Consider the following 22,087-nt stretch of genomic DNA (forward strand, 5'->3'; position numbering starts at 1 on the left):
TTGTATTTTGAAGATTGAGACACACATTTTCAGGTGATGCCACCAAAGTTCAAATGTCATTGTTGTCACCCCATCAAGCAGGTAAACTGGTGTAAATGAGTTGATGTGTGAATCAGCAGGCACTTGTACCTAACCCCCTCTAGACCGACAGGTGGAGAATGAAATTAATATAACCATTATTGGGCTTTCCTTCCCACTGCCACTATTCATACTCAACACATATGCACTAATGGTTCTTGGGGTGACATACATTATCATACATTATCTGATTATCTTCTAATTGGCATATATTATCATATTATACCCATTTCGAAGACTCATCTGGTGATAGTGAGAGGGGAAATGTCATGTCAGAAGATAAATAAGTGAGATTAGGAAATGCGGGGAGTGAGCAAGAATGAGTGCTACAGGTGTCGTCTCTATCACACGAGATACGAGCTGATTCCTGTATAAACAGGAACACAGAGGTGAAGCTGGTGAGGAGCCAAGGTGAGAGGAGGTAGTAGAGTCTAGTTTCCTGGTAGATAAAGCAGAGGAGCAGGTTTTATAAGGTTTTTAAGGTGCAATGGTCAAAAGGAAAGCTCAATTTATGAGATTTCAACCTGCTGTCTATGCACTTGGGGACCCATAAAGCAAAGAAGCAGCTGTTTGGAAAAGTTCCAACTGTATGGAGAAGTAGTTTTTTTTTAATATGTGTAGGAGGTTATGAGTGTTTTTCAATGTCCAACCTGTTTTCTTTCTGTATTTTTAACTCCCAGGGTGCAGTATTCCTTGAAGGCATCACGGTGAAAGGTGTCACACAGGTCACCACACAACCCAAGCTTGGCGAGATCCAAAGAATGTGTCAGCAGATGGCAGAGTGGGAGAAGTAAGAAACCCCCCCCCCTTTTTTTTAATTTACATTTTTTGCCCTCCTCGTATCCCTTCGGGAAACTGTGTGTGCACACATGTGGGCGTACTGTACTGTGTTGTGAGTGACTCATTTGTCCTAAATCACCTTTTTTTCTCTTTTCTTTTTAAAATCTTGACACTTTCAGACAGGCGAGAGAGTCAGAAATAGATTTTTCTTATTGTGAGAAAGCCACCGCAGCTTTTTTTAATGAAGTTGCAGAGAGTCTGCTCTACTGCCTCGTCCGCTGTCACAGCAGACGGGAGAGTCCACGCTGCTTTTTCTACCGCCTGCTGTCCCCAAAGTTATTGTTTAGTTATTGTGCCTGTGCGTGCTTGTATATAATATAACATGATCCAAATATAGCTATGATTGTATGAAGTATTTGCTGTGTGTGTGTGTGTGTGCGTGTTCAGGATGGGGATTAGCTGCCATACCCCTCGTCACGGTACCCTTTGCACTCGTTTTCAGGCCAGAGCCATCCAATTTCTCCTACACTTGTTTACCTCCTACAACAAAACAAACATACTGTCGAAGAAGTGTTCTTAATGAGCTCATCCTTCATTATGTGCACCTTTCATGATTGCCAGTAATGATGCCCACTGATGCAGAGGTGTTAACTTTAAATTGAGTAATTAAGTAATATTTAGTAAAGTTAAACGTGACTCATACTGTAGGTTCAGTGACTCCTAAGAGCCATAATTTTAATGTCCTTACACATCAACTTATATTAATAAGTAGGGCTGAGCAGTGTGGACCAAAGACAAAACAATCTCTTTTTTTCCAAGGTGCGTGTCAGTTCACAATTTTAATATTTTTCTTTGCTATATAATACTGAAAAATAAAAACATGATTGTAAGATTTTTAGGATTTAAAGTACAAGATAATAATAGTGCGTTAAAAGAGTGCAAACTGGACAGTCGGTAGAGCACAGACATTTTCAGTAATCAAGTAGAGAAGTCTACACGTTAATTCACCTGCTCCTGTTGTTTGTGTTTCCTGACAACACATCAGTAAAACCAATTGTACGCTACTCCATCTAGAGCTACCTTGCTGGCAGGTAGGGTCAGACTGGACACAAGCACAGTACACATCAGGAAGGGTAGAGAAAAACATAGATTAGTCATAAAACACTGCTGTAACAACAAGATGACAAAATAGCATGACAATAGTCAAACAATACAACAGCAGCTAAAACATTAGACTTCCAGACATCTTGAGATCACAGTTTTAGCGTCACTGATCAAATGTCATTTTTTAATTGTCTGTTCATTTTTGTTGCAGATCTGGTTTTCCTGGTGCACAGCCGGTATCCATGGACAGACAAAACCTTCGTTTCCTCGAGCAGAATCCATACAAAGTCAGCTGGAAAGCCGATGGCACACGGTGGGTCTATTGTTCATGGATTCTCTTAACAATAAGTGACTCCTTTTCCACATATGTCAATACAGGTATTGCTCTTTGTGTCTGGACCAATTGGCTTCTCTCTCATTTGACTTCTAGACAGTCAATACAAGGAGTTTGTGTCCATGGGAGCTCTATGCATCAGAAGTGTTAATTTACCCTCCTGGCTCATTAGTGAAGATTGAGAGAAATACTAACATGACTTCTGGTTCTTATTAGGGTTTAATTACTGTAACCTCCTATAGCTAATCAACGTGAATAGTCATGGCATAACTTTGAAGATTCAGACATTGGAATTGTTAATTGTCTTCATTGAAGCAGCCACAGGCTTAACAAGCTGACTGCGTGCAATCTTCCCCATGTAGAACTAAGGTATGCAGTCAGGCTATTTTTCATTCCTGTCACATATCTCAGTGAACCTGTTTTCTCTTCTTTTAGCCCTCTGCTCCCAAAAGTTAGTGCAGAGAGAGAGAGAGAAAAGGGGGTTTTCAGTATTCCACTAGTCTGCCGTGAAGCACCGTCTCTCTCCCGCTGGTCGAAATTTGCAGTGCACTGGTGAATATTTAATGACTGCAGTCAATTTCAGAATTTTACATATCACTGCTTTAATTTCCTGTAAGAGTGAGACCAGCAGAGTACAGATTTGGCACCCGATCAACAGTCCGCTAATGTGCGTAACAGACTGCTGTCATCTGCAAATGCTCGTGAGTGCTCTCGGAAAGTTTCGCTCTCAAATTTGTTTAGAGAATATTACCGAGCTCATTCTGCGCCCGCCTCAAGCACCTCTCTTCCTTCCTTCATCCCATTTTACCTCCAGCTACTCGGTGAGCCTCACTGAGTAGTGATACCTAATAACATAAGACATGGAAAAGGGAGAAGTGCAGAGAGAGAGAGACACACACAGACAGTGTGCTAGGTATGAGTCATCACTGAACTGCAGGATATATCCTATGTTGAGAATATGATGATATGATGGTTCGGTTTGAGTCAATGCACCATTCATTCATTTGTTTATCAAATATGTAGTGACATTTTGCTCCATGAAAGCCATTATTTACACCTGTTTGTGTAATATTTGATAGAAACTACAATGCTTTAAAAAAACCCAACATATCCTCATTTAAAAATCAAACCTTTAAACGTGGAGTGAAGGTGACAGTGGCTCATCGTCTCCGTAGAGCTTAAATGACTATTTGCTCTGTTTGTTGCCCATCTGTGTTACAACTAGACCCACCCACTAGAATAATTTAGAGTTTAGTCTCACTGGAACATATTGTGCTTGAGTCTAATGGAACGAGACTAATTACCTAAGGTGTAATTTAATCAGTGCTCATTGTGTGTGTGTGTGTGTGTGTGTGTGTGTTTGTGTGTGTGTTGTACTGGAAAAAGTGAGTGATTTTTACACCTAGTAATCAGTGGTTTCACACAGCACATCTGCTTCCTTGGACCTTGAAACTCTCTCCTAAACAGTGTAGAAAATGTTGTCAATTAATGTATTATTATTATTATTTTTTTTTAAACTATTTTTCAGCAAGTATAATACAGGTGGGTCCGATCTTATCTTAAAGGAGTGTGTTGACAGTAAACTTTGAGTCCTCCTGTTGCTGTGTCTGCTGATTCTTTATGTCCAACTGCAGCTTTCTATCTATGTCATTCTAATTGTTTCTAGACCTTGAAATTCATATTTAAGCTGTACTGTAGCAGGACAGATGGATGCAGTGTTGCAATGTGGATGTGCTCTTGGAGCCTCACTGTGGTCTGCATGCATTTATATGAACATGTGGAGGACAGCATGTTCAGATGCTGCTGATCTGATATTACTGAATTCTACTGAGCTGAGAACCTGAAACACCCTGCTGTTTAATTAATGGGGGCGAATGGTGAGATAGTTTTGGTGAAGTAAAAATTCCATTTGATTTAAAATTCCACAGGTCTGCATTAAGGACAATCTTTTGGGATAGATGGAATACTAGATGGAACTGCTTTAAAGCCAAGACAGAAAGAAAGTGTTCTCTCTTGTAGGCAAACAACACAAATACAGATATATTTCACTTTTAATCACAATTTTGTAAGTATCTATTGAATCTAACATGTCTCAGTTGTTGAAAAAGTATGAATTATGCAAAAGTAGCTGGGATATATGTGAAGGACTTTCAATGAATGATAGTATTTTTGAAGATGTGTACATGTACTGATAGTGATTTACTGATGCAGCTGTGCAGCATGATCTTAATTTGGCATTCCTGACATGACTTGCATAGACTGTGCAGATAATTTCTAATTAAGCTCTCCAGCCTGTAGCATTTTAAAGACCTGAAATGGATTTTTAATAGGAAATGTGTCTCTTCAATGTGGTCTGGAGAGATGTTCTCTTTGCATGTTGGCAGAAGTCAGTATTACAGATTTTTAAATCCCTCCAGCTTTTCTGTTGTTACTTTGGGAAACTTTCTTATCTTCACCATTCTAATCCAAGTCATTTTTACCTTCAAAGTGAGTCATTTCCTTTTTTATTTCACACAAAAGTATTAATTTTTTTTTTACAGGGAAGGTTAGTTGAGCAAACGCAAAAATGTTCATTTCCATATAATGCCATATAATGCTCTAGCAGAGTTCCTAACGGTTCCAAATGGATGATTCCCTGCACAACTGCAGCTCCTTTTAATGGCCAGTTGTTGCCCATTGCCATCAATAATTATGACTGCCTTGCTCAGTAGCACAATGACAGGCAATATGGTGAGGCAATGTTACAAAGCAGCCACTAACCTAACAATATTAGGCAGCCATCTCTGACACACAGACAAGTCATACAGAGGAAAAACTGTCACCTCGTGTATTCAGGTGATTTCTAACGAGCTTTGGAAAGGATGCCAAAATCAGTGGATTTGCCAAGAGGTGGAAGCATGGGCTGAGTCGGCCTTTTTAATCATCTTGTTGTAGAGCCTTCTGTCATGGCTAGATTGGTTTGTGCCCCAGAGAGGACGAGGAGGGAGAGGGAGAGAGGCCAATTATGTCCTTGGGACTTAAAACAAACAATGCTGCTCAACTTTGGTTTTATCAGAAGAAATTGGACTGGAGAAAGACTTTCTTAATTTTCTCCTGAAAATCCTCATTCTACAAACTCATTCATCCATTTAAAATGAAGAAACGATGATGAAAAGAGTTTAACATATCAGCTGTCTATTAGTAGGTTATTTTAAAATAATTACTATACACTTTCACTGTTTCTGTTCTAATATGTCATATTGCACCAAAGTTTGTCATCTCAAGTTAATATTGTTCCAGAAACTTTGGACTGCTTATTGCAACTTTGTGCGTTTTGTGACTCCAAATGGCAGTAAGAATTAACACCAGACAAATTTCAGCCTACAAATGTGGAAATAGTGTAACAGGGAACTGCATATATTTGTTAAGCAATGCACCTGTAATGTGGTTAAGGTAAGCCCTGTCTTAAGTTGAGTCCTCTTCTTATTTCTGTCTTGCTTAATCCTCTATTTCTCACATGAGGTTAACTTGAGGTTCTTTCATTTACACATGGAAGTTCTCAGTCAGTTGCTTTTGGGCAAAGTGGGTGAATTTGCAGTGGTCTTAATTAGTAGGGATGGGACACACTGATTCATGATCTGACCTGGTTGTAAAGACAAATATAGTTTTCTTGCCAGTCTAGCTCTAACACTATCCAACGTGTTTTGGAATTCTTCTTCTTTGAACAAATGTTTACATTTTTTAAAACTGACTTTCATGCAATGTATCAAATGTGTTTCTGTCATTCCTCCCTGTTGCATTTAGTCTGTTGGTACTTTTTCCCCAAACAAATGTCACAGCAGCAGCACCACAGTGAACTGCTGTATGTGACTTGTGTTTTCTTTGTTTTGGATTCGACTCTTATCTCTGTTGTCTGTCTGAAGAAGTCAACCTGGCCTCTTTGGGTGTAAGAGAGCAGTCCTGCTCGTTGACGCACCACTAATGATGTGCAAAGCTGCTAGATTTGATCTCAGGCCTCCCCCGGAGCTCAGCTGCTGTCAGTCATACCGCAGGACTAGTCTGGGAGAGCCGACACAATAGCCGTCTGTGCCTCATTAGGGCTAAAGTGCTCGGGGGACATGGCCCGAGGATAAGGATAAAATCAGAGGCTCACAGCACCCATCAGAGGCCTGGAGCACAAAAGAGACAGCAGACAGGGAGGGACCGAAAACTTGAGTGAATAAAGGGCCATATTAGATTGAATATTTTCTGATGGTCATAAGAAAAAAGGAATAATGTGGCTGCTGTTAATATAACTTCAGAGCAACAGAGAGAGAGGGAGAGATGAAGATGGCGAATAGGACCACTGGGAGTTATGCAGCACTAATGGTCTCCTCCTGGTCTCTTCTGAACACACTTGACAGCGTTAGCCATGGCTAACTGGCCAATTAGACAGCAGAGTAACCATTTCTGCCCAGTGCAGACCTGTTGTGTTGTCACTGGTTGACAGATCTTCTCTGTAGTGACATTCAGCCTGTCTGTTTGATCTTCTCAGACATTGGTTCTTTTTCCGGGATTAAAGATAATATCCCTTTGCACAAGAGGACCTTCCTGTCTGTGGGAATCATCATTTGCCTAAACTGAGCTATCCAGACATTTCCTATTCCCTTTCTTACCGAGCACCATCTTCATTGTTTTTTTTTTTTTTAATAACGCTTTCATTGTGTGCCCACTCCCCAACTCCCAAAAATGTAAACCTTTTATAGTGCAGCTATATCTGGCCATTCTTTTCTTCCTCCTCCCACATTTTTTTTGTTTTTTCTTTTCTCCTTGCGGCTTCCAGAAGACTTTTGGATGACCCTGTTTTATGTCTTAGGGCTAGTGTTTTCTCGCTTTCTCCTGTCATGACTGGAGGAGGAGGAGGAGGAGGAGGGTCATGCTTATCACTCTGATCTCTCCAATCCTGTCTTTTTTAACTAAAATAGGGAGTTCAAGGGTGTATGATTACCACTTTCTTTAGCCAGTCTGCTTGAGAAGACTTAGACTGTAACGGAAATAATTTGGTTATGTGTAGCATCTCATTCCCCCTTCCTCCTCCTCCTCCTTCCTCCCCCAAAACTAAAAACCCGTGTAGAAATGATCACCAGCAGAACGAAGGGAGTGCCGTCTACCTACGCATTAATTCCTGGAGGTACAAAGAAGTAGGGCATTTATCAAAGACAGGAGCTTTTTGTCACGCTGATGGTTTTCTTCTCTTCTCATCCCCACCCAGCTCCTCTCTGCATTACAACAATAGCTGCTTATTCCCCTCTATTTTGAACATTTGGGTTGTTAAATGAGTGATTCCTTTCGAACTTGATTGTCATTTGTACACCTTACTATGCCTTTAACAATGATGCACATAGTAAATTAAAGGAACTGTACTCTCAACAAAAAGTAATTTCAACAAATTATAAAAGAAATGAAACATTTGTATCTATTTATGTTATTTCTTATATATTTTCTGTCATTTATGGATTTCAGTTTTTCTACAGTATGAGAAGCCATCATCTTTCCATCTAAGAAGTTAAATTGCAATATTGAAATTCTACTGAAACAATCAGGTGATCAACAGAAAACAAAATCAGTAGTACCAGCCACTCACGTCATTTGATAATAAACTGAATATTTGTGGTTTAATCAAGCAGCACTTTTGAATATGTAAGCTTAATGCTTAATTGCAGCTCTAAGTTTTGCTATTTTCAAATGTTCTGTATTGCATTTCAACCATGATTTATGTCTATCTTTGAATATACACTATTCAGCTCAGTCTTCTGTGGCTCAGTTTTTGGAAAATCATTATAATTGTGCTACTATGCCAGAGCTGAAACGATTAACCAATTAATCCATCGACCAAAAAGTAACTGGCAACTATTTTCATGTCAGATAATTGCTTAGGTTCTTTTGTCAAGCGAAACAATACACACGTTCTTTGGTTCCTGCTGGTTCCTGCTGGTCCGGTGTGAGGTTTTTGCTTTTCCAATCATTGTGAACTGAATCACTTTGAGTAACAGACAAAACAACCACTATGAAGTTGTCAGCATGGGGTTTGTAGGATATTGTAACGGGCATTGTTCACTGTTAACAGAGATTTTGTAAACCAACTGATTAATAGAGTAATAGAGGAAAAATAAGGCAGTTCAATTGATAACAAAAACAACCATTAGCTCATCTGTCATCATCAGTCTTATATTACACAATGGGAAAGCTGCATTTATCTTTTCATACAACGGGCACAATTCTGCTTTCAGTGCCGACTTCTATCAGCTTATGTAGTATTCTACACACACGCTCGCTCCTGGCAGCTTTTCAAGTTTCCCACTTTGAACCAGCTGGTATTGATGCCGTATTTATTACATCTAATCCCTTTGTGATAATGATGGAGAGTCACAGCAGGTACGGAGCTACGTGCAGCTTTTGTCAGTGGGGGGAAGCCTTATCCAAATCCATCTCGTGTCATCAGACTTTGTTTTCCCCCCGAAAGGTGCACGTCCCTTCAGTCTGAGCTCGTACTCCATCAAAGCCTCATGTCAATTTTTATGACATAATATGTTAAAGTAGCGAGCTAATTAGCCTCCATTTTCAAGCACATTGATTGGGATCCTTAACCTTTCGAAATGTAGCAGGACTGCAGTCACTCATTAGTTCATCCTGCTTTATTCACCACTTGGTATTTTGTTAAAGAGCAGCAGCAGCCTGTAAAGTGTAATTGGGTTTGTAAGAGGTGTTTTAATGAAGCCACCATACTGTTTCCCCTAAGATGTTTTTTTGGTAGATTCTCTAAAACTACAAGGGGGTATCATTAGGATTTCTTTTTCATTACTACATTTTTTTTTTTTTGGATAGGGGGTCAGGGGGTTAATAGCACCCCAGACTCAAATCATAATCTTGTGGCTCTATGCTGTCCTCTGTTTTCCTCCCTCTGCTGCTGGTGGGGATTCACTAGGGTGGTTACCAAGCCAGTAGCCATGTTTAAAAGAATGGAACTAGTTTTAATATACGTTATAAACTAAATTAAACAATTTTGGCTTCACACACAGAGAGAAAGCTTTTTGTTTTATTAGTCTAACCAGTGCTCTGTAGTGGTGTAAAACATAGTGGTGGTGGATGGGATGCTGTGGGCAGAACAGGTGGAAATATCACTTTTCTACATGTTTATGTTTGTTGAACAGGTGTTGCGATAAACTACTCTTAATGGCTTTTTACGCACAAAGCTGTAAGCAGCAACGAGTTGTCATCAACTTGAGTAAAATGTGTCAGTTCACCTGCTTCATTGTTTTCACCTCTCTGCTCTGTGTTGGCGCTGCACCCTCGGGGTCTCACTGCGTTCCTCCTATGAATAAAGAGGCAGACAAATGCCAGTCTACCATGGTTACCGCTCTATGCATGGTAATGATGAAAACAACTTCTGCATGGCTGCTTATACAACTGTTTTTTCTTTATAGGCTATAGCAAAAAAATATGTATTTTAGAAATATTGAAAGAGTCTGACTAAATAACATAACTACCAACTTTCAAATGAGATCACTTAGTAAGTCAGTAGGTTTACTAGTAAGCCTAGATTAAGTTAGAATTGTAGACTATATAATGTTAGCTAATGCACCCAGTCTTACGCCCATTCTCTGCCACAAGAAAGCTCTCCTGTCTGTATGCCTTGATAACAGTTCTATATCTCAGGAAACTCACAAATGGCAAGAAACACTCTCTCGTCTATTGATTTGCACGGCGCATCACGTAGAAAAAAGTTCAACCCAATTGAACTCTGGCAACGGGCGTGACCATAACCCTTCACGACTGCAACATATTAACAAAATTGCACCCACTCGTCACTCCACCTGTCAGATTGCCTACGCCTCCATACCTGCCCGCTTGTTTCTCATTGAAAATGAATTAGTTAGACGCATCAATCGCTCCACCATCTGGAAAAAAACCCCCACAATAATGGTGAGAGAGCCCTGATGTTGTTGTGGACTGGGAGTGATGTGGATACATGGCGTGGACAGTGTCGTTATAGACCCAGGCAGTGAGGTGGTTGTTTGTATTGGTGTATTACTCTACACTGAGCTGAAATGAAACATAGATTAAGTCAGTCATGTTCTTGTTCTGTTACTACATGTTACATTTGTTCAGTTTTTTACTGTTGGCAGGGTGACTCGCCCCTCCGAGGAAATGTCATGGGGGAAAAAAACTGCACCAGATTGCTAAACATGTACATTTGTCAATAGACTGTTCTGTGTGGGGTTTTTTTTTCCCTTTTTACAGTCAGGTCAGGTACACCATGATACAGCTCCTCCTCACAACAACATGTCTCAATGGACCTTATAAAGACAAGACTACCGCAGTCTTATTAATCAGCAATCAACATGAAAACAAGAAATTGAAATCTAATTAGTGCTGCTGAAACATTTGGACGGTTAATCAATTATTTGATCAACAGAAAATTGAATCATCAAAAATCGACATTTCATCATATGTCATGCAATAAGTGTCTAGAAATTAGAAATGTCTTACCTGACGATGGCGTTACAGAAAATTACAAATATTCACTCACGGCATGAATGATTGTGCCAATCCATTTAACATCTAACAGTTGTTCGAGGCATTTAGTTAAAAATGTGGACAGAAGAGGGTCGACCAGCAGACTAGCATTGTGATCTCTAGAGCTGTGCCTAAAAATGTCAAACACTTTTGGCTTCTGGCTTTTTATAATATGAGGGTGTGTTTGTATTTTCTAGGTTTTATTCTACTGAAAATATACCATTTCTGGACTGTTTTGGACAAATGAAGCAATTTGCTCTCTGTGGGAAACTGTGACTGTTTCCACAGTTTTATGACATTTGGATTAAACAATTAAGTAGCTATTTGAAAAAAGAAATGGATTCTAAGTTATTGTGATTCAGTTGCAGTGATCATTAATCATTATTTTACAGTTATGGCGTTATGCCTGGAATGCAAATGTCAGATGCATCATTACATGCAAATGTAATCATAAGTATTGTGTAAAAAGATGGTGAGAGTAACACATGTGTGAAACCCAGTAAATGACAGTGTTGACAAAGGAGTTGGGTGTTAATGCTCTATAGTGAATGCTCCCTGCTGTTAGGGTTTGAAGCTTTCTGCTGTAAGTTAACGAAACAATGGCGCTGGTGTTTCTGGGCGTGGCTCGTCTTTTCAGCTCATCTTTGGGAACCAACAGAAGGGAGGATAAAAGATGTTGTCTGTTTAGTGTCCCTCATTGGAAATTGCCTATAATATCTGCCAACACAGCGATCATCCTTCCACGTTGATCAAACAATAAACATTTGGTATGAATGCGTCGCTCACACTTTTGCCTTTTTGGATATTATAATTTATCACCAAGCCTGTACATTTGGCCATTGGAAACAAGAAATGATTGGTTGACAGTGGCCATAATTACATAGTGGCTTCATTTTAAACCAACTTGCTTAATTAGAAATAGTTTTCCCCTTATTTACATAATTATTACATTTCTTGACGTACGGACAAATTCACAAACTGACCTCACACAAATGACTCATTTGTGGTAGTTTAAATTCACCCCAATCAGACCAAAACATCCCATTTCACACCACGTTCCAGGCAAGCCTGTCTCATTTAAATAGCTCACGCAGAGACGGATAATTGCTTGAAGTTGTAATTGGGTTTTTTTTTATCCATATGGGGTGTTTATATTATAACAAATCAACTTAAGAGCTGGTAACAGGTTAATTTTACAGCCACCTCATCTAGAGAAGATTATACCTCAAAGTAGCATATATGAGTTCACCCCTGAAGTGTGCACTCATGCTATTTAATGATATTCCCCCTCCAGTGTAGCGTTTCTCAAGAGCGGAGACGGAAGAATACAAGTTTAGAAGGTAATACGCAAGGGTTTTGATGCTCGCACTTCATGCCCCGGCGACCTTGCATACCTGTGAGCATGTAAAGGAAGGTGTCAAATTAATACCAGCCAAACACTCATGTCGGCACCCGTGCTGGTAAACCGACAGCTATTTTAACAGTCTAACAGTCTCTGCTCTCATGTTTGTGTCCCAGTCACTCATGGATAAAAAAGTAATTTTCCAGCAATATCCTGTCTTTGGAGTTTCTCAATTCTACTTAATATAATTTGATTTTTTTTACCAAAGCTGAAATTGGGAAGTAGACAGGATGTGATGGCCCAAATGACAGTAAAACCCTTGCAGTGTAATGCATTCTAATCCAATAATAACACAACATACCACCCCAAGAATGACCACAGAGTGTCTCAGCAAGCAGTGAACATTCAAGTCTTAATAATAGAAGTTGGAGTAATATTGTAGAACTATTGCATTAGATTACATGGTCAGTCAGAGAGGTTTTTTTATTAAGGTTTCCCCCCTGCAGAAGCTGAATTTGTGGATGATTTTTTAGTCTTTATCTCACATGCAAAGGCCAGTCGTGGATTAGTCAAGTTTCCCGCTCATGCAGACAAATCACCTAACAGCTGGTGATGTATGCTTTTTGAAGATAGAGTTAAGAAGTTTGTGTTAGTGCAAGACAACCAAGCATTGTGCAAGACTCGATTTATTCCCAAAAATCTACCTGCTTCATGTTTGTGAGGTTAAATAGTTCTTTCTTCAGTCATATCTCCAATAAAGCACAGTTAGATAGAAGGAAGATCGGTTGCTTTGGTAATATGTTGCAATTAGCAGGCTGTTTGGAAATCTTTCTTCTTCTCTTCAGACATGATAAAAGCTCTCACGCCTTCTTCACCTTTTTTATTTAGAATTGGAGACACTAATCAACAGATAAGAGATAGATATACAGGCTCTTTATTGTTTTGCAGATCTAAGTGGCACCCAAATCTCAAGTGTTTTTGTTTTCCTCATTGCTCACAGCGATTCAGCTCTAAAGTATGATTACCATATTCAATCTTCACATTGAACTAATTAAAGGAAATCATAGGCAGCTTTGCATGTCTGAAGGAGTGCTATTTGAGCAGAGCAATGCTTATTAATCTATTCATTAAAGAGTCACAATGTTCATAATAGTTAACGATAAAAAAGTGGGGACTACACTGTAAAGCATTAACCAACCTGTTTTTTTCACTTCTTTACTTTTGACAAATTGTGCTTTGAATGTAATTATGAAAAAAAATCACATGTAGAAACAAACTGAAGACTTTAAGCAAGCTAATCTCCTTCAAAACTTTATACCCATTATGAATATTCATGAAAAAAATGTCACTTATAGTTAATCAGACTTTTAAAAAAGGATAATGAAGGGTTCCTTGAATATAAATGACATTCTAATTTGTGTGTGACAGTTATTATCACAGCACTTCCTTGATATTTGCTAATGTGCTTTGTTCTGTTTGTACATCTGGAGAAATATTAGATGATTAAGAGGCCAAAGTTTAATGCCTTAGTTGTAAAAGGAAAAAAAAAATACAACAAAAGTCATTTTAATTAAGTCTTACAATGAATCAAGTTGAACAGTTTAACAGTTAAATGTCATTTAATATTGTTAGAAAAGCATGCACAGCCGACAGTGGTTAAGTAAACATGCTAACTATTTAATCAATTGGTTTATGGCATATTGCAGTGAGACATGACTGTATGAGTGTACATTCATGTTACTGACAGTATAAACAAACAAAAGAAAACATGGTTAAGCATTCAATTAGTTGCTGTCACTATAAATCAGAGTCCTATTCAAGCAGTATAAACAAGTCCAATAAAGAAAATCAGTTTCAGGGCATTTCTGTTAATCATACAGTGAAGAAAACTAGTAAATAAAGTAAATAAAGCTCCTTCTTCCACTTGTTATTTTGGGGTGTAAGCTTTTAAATATTTACATCTATGAATACAATTTCCTCGAAAATCCAAGTTTTTATATTTCAAATACTTCAGATATAATAGATGTCACATTTACAAGGTACAGATGGCTCTAATACAAAAGCATGAGTTATTCCCATTAAATCTTGAATGCAGGAAGTGATTGGTTTGACAGATTCCAAATGTTAGGGGTCACCTGTTTGGCTTCAGGTAGGATTGGCTAATGTTTCATCCTCTCCTCCTCACAGGTACATGATGGTGATAAATGGAAAAAACGAAGTGTTCATGGTCGACAGAGACAACAGTATTTTCCACATAGCCAACCTAGAGTTTCCTTTCCGGAAGGATCCGCGGGTCCACTTAGCAAATACTCTGCTGGATGGGGTAAGTTATTGTTCCTCATAATATGACTTCTTCTTTTTTAATGTTTTGTGCAGCGTCATCGTCTCTCTGTAGTTCCTGAAAATCCTACAAGTTTGACCCCTCCCCTCCCTCCATCTCTAACCTCCTAATATTCCCATCATACCCCTGCTGCACAGCCTCGCAGATAACTGACATCAGTAGCTGTATATTAGTTGGGGGGGGAAAAAAGGATTTCAGTCTTGACAGCACAGCCTGACAGGAAAATGATCATCCATATCCTGGAGAAATGGCTACAGTTCCAGTTTTCTGCCAGTGTCCCCTGTCTCTTCCACGCCGTGTTGTGATGTGAAGCTCAGCGGTGAGCTCCTCGGGGCGACGCCGGGGGAGCCAGTGACTTATCCTCCATCCTAAAGTCCTAAAATACCAGGCTTTAACTTTTATTGGCGTGTATGTGCAGTTTAGGTCGCACAGAGGTCCCAGCTCTCCCCCAGCAGCAGGTGCAACGAGCATGAGTCATTATCACACTCGCTAACTGCAAACACGGGCAAGCAAATTTGCTGCGTGTACATGTAGTCAGCTGAGATTTGATTAGTTTGGCTTTTTTTTTTTTTCTTCTTCTTCTCTTTTGTTTGGTATTCCAACATTGGCGATAAAAGACAAGTTTCCTGTCATTCTTTTTGTTTTTTCCTCCAGATCTTGTTTTAGCAATTTTATGTAAAATAGATATGTTTACTTCCTCTGGGCTTAACAGTTGCTGATTGATGCGGTGAATTAGTTTCCTCACTCAGGCTGGACATCTAATTGTGGCGTATTAGTGTTGCTTTGAAGGAGCGGCGAGGATGCGTGTTAAGATTGCTACAAGGTTTGTTTTGACTCCTGTTTATTTATCTGTTGATGCTTCCAGCTCTCCGTGTTAGAGGAGGGTGGTGTTTAGCTGCTTACAGTGAGCCCAGCTGCGTTTGTCGGTTATGTTTCATCTATAGCCCAGAGGCACTGCTCTTTGTCTTTTTTTTTTTTTTTTTTTTTTACACGTTTTTTTTGTTGTACAGTCTTAATGAGCTTTACATCATCTCGACTTCCAATATTGAACAACTGCACCGCTTAGATTGAATTTCTGGCGGTTTCCTTTGGTCACGTTAACGTATTCATCCGTCGCTGTCTGCCCGCTAAACGGTTCAGTGCACCACATGCATAATGATGGCAGCCTCCTGGAATGACATCATTTCTTTCCCTCCAACCCTTCCTGCGGCGCTATGCGTGCCTACAACTCGCTCCCCTTTCTCCTTTCTGCCCGTTTGGTGTTTGCAAATGAATGTTGATGTGTTGCCCTTTGACCCCCCCGAGGTGTGAAGTAAAATCATATCCATATTGTTAATTGTAACACACTATCAATAGACATAAAGTTGCAAGTAGTCAAACAGTTGGAAAAGTGGTCTACACAACTATCTGTGAAGCCCAAAATGCTCAATTTCTACAAAAAATACACAGTGAATAAGTTTTTCCACAAGATGTTAGCTTCTCTTCAGATAAGTTCTCCTTTTCATGTCAGTCTGAGGCAACTTTGGGATTTGTTTTATCTAAGATATTAAAGGAGTAGTTAGCTTAGCTCACTGGCAGCTGGCAGTAGCTTCACATTCCCTGTGTGCACACATGAGAGTGGTATCAAGTGACTTATTTAAGTCTGTCAGAAGGCGAATAATCAGATTTCCCAAAAATGTCAAACTACACTTTTAAGTTAATAGAGGATTTGGGTCATGTTTCCTTGACTGACAGGCATCACTGGCGACACGGATCATTCCGGTGGGTTGACTGTGATAGTTTGATCTTTTCACCCTAATTCCACCTTTAGTCTCAGTTTGTAACACCAGATTTTCTCTTCAAAAACTCCCATCATGCAGCATGCAGCACAGGTGGAACAGCATTAGAGAAAATACGAGATCTGCTGTTCCACTGAGAAGCAAATAAAATGATAACAGAGCATTCATCAGTTGGTTCAGGAAAGCAGGCAAGCAAAACACAACAGATTTGGCCTGACTACTGTGTCCTTTGTATTCAATGTTTGATCTGGCTTTAAAAAAACCCACTCCTATCCTGTTTTTTCTGATTGTTAATCAAACCATATGATGTATATTCTTGTCACACAACCTTTCCAATACTACTCTAATTCATTTAGTACAAATAGATCTAGAAAATTCAGCTTTGGAGCCTTTTTTAATTAAATTTTACCTGTTACCCCTTCACCTGTCAGTTACAGCAGTTAGCCGCTTGAATATTTCATGAGGGGAAAGGGAATAAACATGGTTCTCTAAATGTAGTGCTTCACTTCAAAAACACAACAGGTAAAGCATCAGACGTGTGAGACACCCCCCCCCCCCCCCCCCCCCCCCCCCTCACAGTTGCGGTGATGTTTTTGGTGCTCATCATCTCTGCGGTCACTACGCTGGTGCGGTTGTGTAACAGTTCCTTTTGAAAACAAAGCATGTGTCTGCTGGGTGTCCTCCATCACTGCTGCACCTGACTCTCTCGAGTGCATTGCATTATGGATGTGCGGTGCTATTTCTGCTTTCGTGTCCTTCTTTTCCAGACCCCAGCACGCACACACACACACACACACACACACACACACACACACACACACACACACATACCCCCGCATCCACCTCCCCAGTTCTTCCCTATGTGTATACCTCCCATTGCCACAGGCATCTGCTTCTCTGAACATGCATTCCCTTGAGAACACTCAACACCCCCCCCCCCCCCAGTCAAATGTCCCACTGGTAGTTTCCATCCTGCATAACTACATAACTACTTTCAAACTGACATGATGACTACCCAGATTTAGAACTTTTAATTCTATATATTTTCTACATCATTTCTATTCAGGTCTTTTATCGCAGAGACTCTTTGCACCCAACAAATGTACACCCCTGTCTCTGCCCCTCCCCTCTCCCTCTTTTAACCCGACTCTTATGTCTTTATCTCTGCAGGAGATGATCATCGACAAGGTGAACGGTCAGCCTGTCCCCCGCTATTTGATATACGACATCATCAAATTCAATGTGAGTAACCGGCCCTTTGAGAACATATTTGCCTTTTCTTTGACCTACCACAACTGAAAATCTGCCTTTATTAAAGATGTCAGAAAGAATAAACTAACACTGTGGTCTATCGGTAGCTCTTTAACTTCCTCTAAACAGGGATCTAGCTCAACAGAGGAAATTGTTATTCATATAATTTGTTGTTGTAGTCTCTCAGTAGCTCATATCATAGATAATCAAAGCAAAGTCTCCAGCTCTATGTCAGGAAACCACACTGACGTGAACGAGATTTTCTTATCCTCAGACTCGGTCGGAATTCCAGAGCAGTAGCGTTCATCCCGGCTCTGCAGCATTTTTACAGAGACGACAGTGTTGCTCTGCTTGACCCCGCAGCCTGTCACGCACTGGGCTGTCACTAAAGCCCGACCCCTAACGCTGGGGCCTGAACTGTGTGAACACTCTGTACATTTATGAGCACAGTTTTTGTGTTTTTAACCACTAAAATAGCCTTTTATGACCCAGTTTATGATAATCACTTAGAAGAGCAGTTTTGATTTCCAATGTCGTTAAATATTTAATGCAAACTGTTAACATTGCTGAGACATTTTATTGGGTTGAAGACCGGTCCAGTAATGTATGCGTAGCATTTGGTCAGCTGTAATTGCTCTTCTGGGTAAAATGAGTTTTTTTTTTTTTTTTGTGTAAGAGCATGTTTGCCTTGTTCCATTATTTTGACTTGGCCATTTTTCTTGAGAAAAGCCCGAGGACAACATCACAAGGCTGTTAATTGCTAACACTCTTCCCAACTGTAGAATTAATTCATCCCTTCAACCGATCTGTATGTCGCTAATGGCAACCAACAAGGCAGGCGGAGACAAATGAGCTTGCAGATCGCCGGGTTAGCGAGCCTCCGATATTGTCCTTTATAAAATCTTGATGAATACAGCGGGATGAAGGAAGCAGCCGAGGGTGAGGAGGGGATACTTCGGCCATTGTGTTTGTATGTTGCCTCCTGTTCTCCATCGATCAGAGGATCACACAAGCAAGCGGCTCAATAAAGACACCAGCGGCGAGGAGAACGTCTCAGTAAGATGGTGCAGAGGTTAGCAGCTCCACACGACTCCCCCAGGCCGCCGGTAAAGCGCTATTGTATTGATCCTGGCCAGCAATTATTAGCCTCCTCCATTATTTGTGGTGGGCTTCTCCCTGGCACCGAGGCTCCATCCTGAGACTTGAGGATGAAAGTGCAGCGGGGGGGAGCACACACCACCTGCCAGGCTCGTGGCCTAACGTGACACCAAAGTTGTTTGGAAAGTCGGGTGAAACGCAAGGCCGGGACACCTTTCGATTAGGACAGAATGAGAAGCGTGTGTCCTCTCACCATGACAGGTAATTTTGATGTCTGTGTAGGGTCAGATGGATTTTGATGGAATTAAATGAGCTTTGTCAATATGGTAGAGATAGAGATATTGATTTTATTAGTAATCCTAAAAGGTGAGATTACATTTACAGAACCACTCCAACCATGAAACTGCTTCATTCTGACTATCGCATAAATAAAGACTGACTCATTTTAAGCCAAAACAATTAGACATCCTACCCCAAGGGTGAACTCAGATCTAAGACCCATGTTACCATGGTGACAACCACTGACATCTCCAGACCAATGGCACCCAACAGCACAAAAAAAAGACTCATAATTTGTGGTTTTCTAACACTGTTATGGAGCGAGCAATGAGAAAGGGAAATAGTTGTTAGAGACCGCAGTAATCCACTGGAAATATACAACCATGAGGACATCATCAATTGTTTTTGTTTGCCCGAGGAGACTATTATAAGTAATGAGCTCTGCCACATTAAGAAGCCACAGAATCCCAGCTCTGCTTTAGGTTTGCACTGTGTTGAGATTTTATGCAACAGGAAATTCTCTAAATCTCCGGTTCCTCGACTGCGTTGCCTCTCGGCCTGGATCTGTTCATGACTCGAAAATATTTTAAGAAATCTAAACTTTGCTTTGCCTCGGAGCAAGGCATCATTGCTGGAGTCCTATTGGAGGACTGGTTACCCTCTGATGCCATGGTTTCTTACCCTCTTCCTGAACCCTACCACACGTCCCCAGAGGAACTACAGCTCACAGTTCCATTTGTAACACAGTAAGAGAGGGTCTGAAGAGTTGTTTTCATAGACTTTATGGAGAAAGTGTGGATGGCTTCTGTCAGAGTCTGCAGCATCATCTGTGTGACTGTTGCACTGCATAACTTGGCACAGTGTCTGACAAAAACAGCCTATTTCAAATTCAAGCAATTGCAAATGTTCAATACTTGCTCATCATTTTTTACCCCTATTGATGATTTACTTCATTAATCATGAGGCATCGTTGGCTTCTTGACCAAGACGAAGATATCAGAGATGAATATTGGAACTAAACTATGGAGGATATACAAGATTCAGAGGAGCAGAATGGAACTGGTGGATATGTTGGACAGATGTGTGTTGACAGACTTTTGTCTGCCTGAAATGACAACTGAAAGTCACATGAAACTGAGCCACTGTTGGATTTTTTTTTTGTGAGACTCTTTGCTAAATGTTCCCAGTAACGGCTGAATTCCACCAGAAGCCAAACATTTTCGGCTGGATTAAACAGAGCTCAGCACCTGGTTGCAGTTTCTCAATAAACTAGGTTTTTTAGATTTAAGAAAAAGAAAAAAGTACAACTTCATTTACCCAGAATTCATTGTACTGTATTTTTGATTAAGGTAGTCAAAAATTAAACTGATTTTTGCAATGAATGAATTTAGACATCTCTCTGAAGTCTTTGTAAAACTGGTCGATGGACTGAATATTCTATTTTTGCTCTTCATGCAAAGTATAAACAGACTTTTTTTTGTCTTTCTAGGCCGTCGTTTCTGCTTGTCAGTCACTGTCAGCTCCCACACTGTGGGGGAACTGACAAGATGTGACGAAGGCGCAGCAACAATTACACGTCTTTTAATTTTTTAAGTTGCTGAAAGCCATTATCTTGAAATAAAACATGGGGGATTTGCGCTTGACATCCACCATCAATGTCCTGACACTTTAATTGACCTTGTTTTCTATGAATTTGCCAAAATAATCTTTCTTTTAGATTCAGAATGAGACACAATGATTGACTCAGCCATATGAAGCGCTGATGGACAGGAGTGTTCATAACATTCGCTGCAGTGCTAACGGGGGCGGAACTTCATCTGTTGCTTTACCGACATCAGCTCCATTTACTTCTGCTTGAGAAATTTGTGTGCAGGTACAGGCTGTAGCTATGTAGGACTTTCCATCCTAATAATAGTCCCCGGGCTGCATCATTCCTCTCAGAACCACAGCAGCATCTTTCTGATGATGCGCTGTAACTCCTCTGCAGTCACATCTCCCCAACAGTCTGAAATGTGTGTTCCTGCAGTACATTAACGGTATGTTATTAGTATAGTGGCAATGATTTTCACCTAATGTAGATAAGTAGAGGTGCGAGTCTACAGATAAAAAAGTAGCACTGCTTCTGAGGTTTTATTGCTGTCTGGCTGCTAATAGCCATGAGTGGCTGACGGCGACTGTATGGTTAACCTCAGTTACTTTAATTTATTCATACATCAGAGTGCATCTCTGCATCTCAGAATTTACCCTGCTGGGACTTTCATCTGCATTTTGCCTCTGATTACGATGTGAGTCTCCATCTTCATTTCCATGTTGAACATATGGTTGAGCATGTGGACATTGATTAAAGAATCAAGGTGGTTGTTATGGGGATAAATCTACTAAAATGTTGATGAGGAAGCAGTAGCTCTCTGCATTCGGCAACTAAAAAGCCTGAAAATTCAACAAAGGACACAGGCAGTTTTCTATAGAATACTAATATACCTTGTTGTCAATCAGGAACCTGTACCAGTGTCTGCACATGCCTTAATTTAGCACAGCACACCCAAAAAAGCTTATCACCTCTTCATGTTGTTTTATTGGATTAATTATCAGAGGAACCTAAATGTATTCAGGATTTCAGAAGCAGAAATAGTCATGACATTTCTATGGTAGAAAAATATTTATAGCCATAAATGATTTTGTGCTCCCTTTAAACCCTGCTGCGTCACACCGAACTGACATCTCTTTGCCATGCCTTTTAGAACTCTATCTGAGAGGTGGGCTCAACTGGGTGTTGAAGTGAGTCATAAAGGAGCAGGAACAGTAGGCTTCGGGGGCTCATATAGTATAATGAGATAGACCTGTCTTCATAAATCGTGGCCTACGACCTGCCAGTTGATATTTGTATGCTTAAATAAGCTCTCATTTAAAGTCAGTCACCAGAGAACTTCTCATCTCATAGTGGTAGACACCAGGGGAAGATAGTGGAGGAGGAAGAAGGGGCTCTGCTGTGCGGGAGGTTTGGTTAAAATCTGCTAGTATTGGATGTAAAACGGAGCAAAAATCTTCGTCCGTTGTCTTTGGAACAGCTGAAAATGTAAGTAATGTCAAGCGTGTCTGGCTTCAAAAAAAGAAAGCTGCTGTCTTGGACTTCTTAAATTGAATTTCCAATTTCCAATCCCAAAGAT

General features: G+C 40.2%; 1 protein-coding gene across 1 annotated transcript in view; it reads left to right on the forward strand.

Moving 5' to 3' along the window:
* The window catches only part of rngtt (RNA guanylyltransferase and 5'-phosphatase), an 85,925-nt gene that overhangs the window by 11,161 nt on the left and 52,677 nt on the right, over window positions 1-22,087 (forward strand). Inside the window, exons 7-10 of the mRNA XM_053336966.1 lie at window positions 759-868; window positions 2,174-2,275; window positions 14,361-14,496; window positions 17,463-17,534. Coding sequence (XP_053192941.1) covers window positions 759-868; window positions 2,174-2,275; window positions 14,361-14,496; window positions 17,463-17,534 — 420 coding nt within the window. The remainder of the gene's footprint in view (window positions 1-758; window positions 869-2,173; window positions 2,276-14,360; window positions 14,497-17,462; window positions 17,535-22,087) is intronic.

This window comes from Scomber japonicus, chromosome 17 (genome assembly GCF_027409825.1).
Source record: "Scomber japonicus isolate fScoJap1 chromosome 17, fScoJap1.pri, whole genome shotgun sequence".
In the NCBI taxonomy this organism is placed as follows: Eukaryota; Metazoa; Chordata; class Actinopteri; order Scombriformes; family Scombridae; genus Scomber; species Scomber japonicus.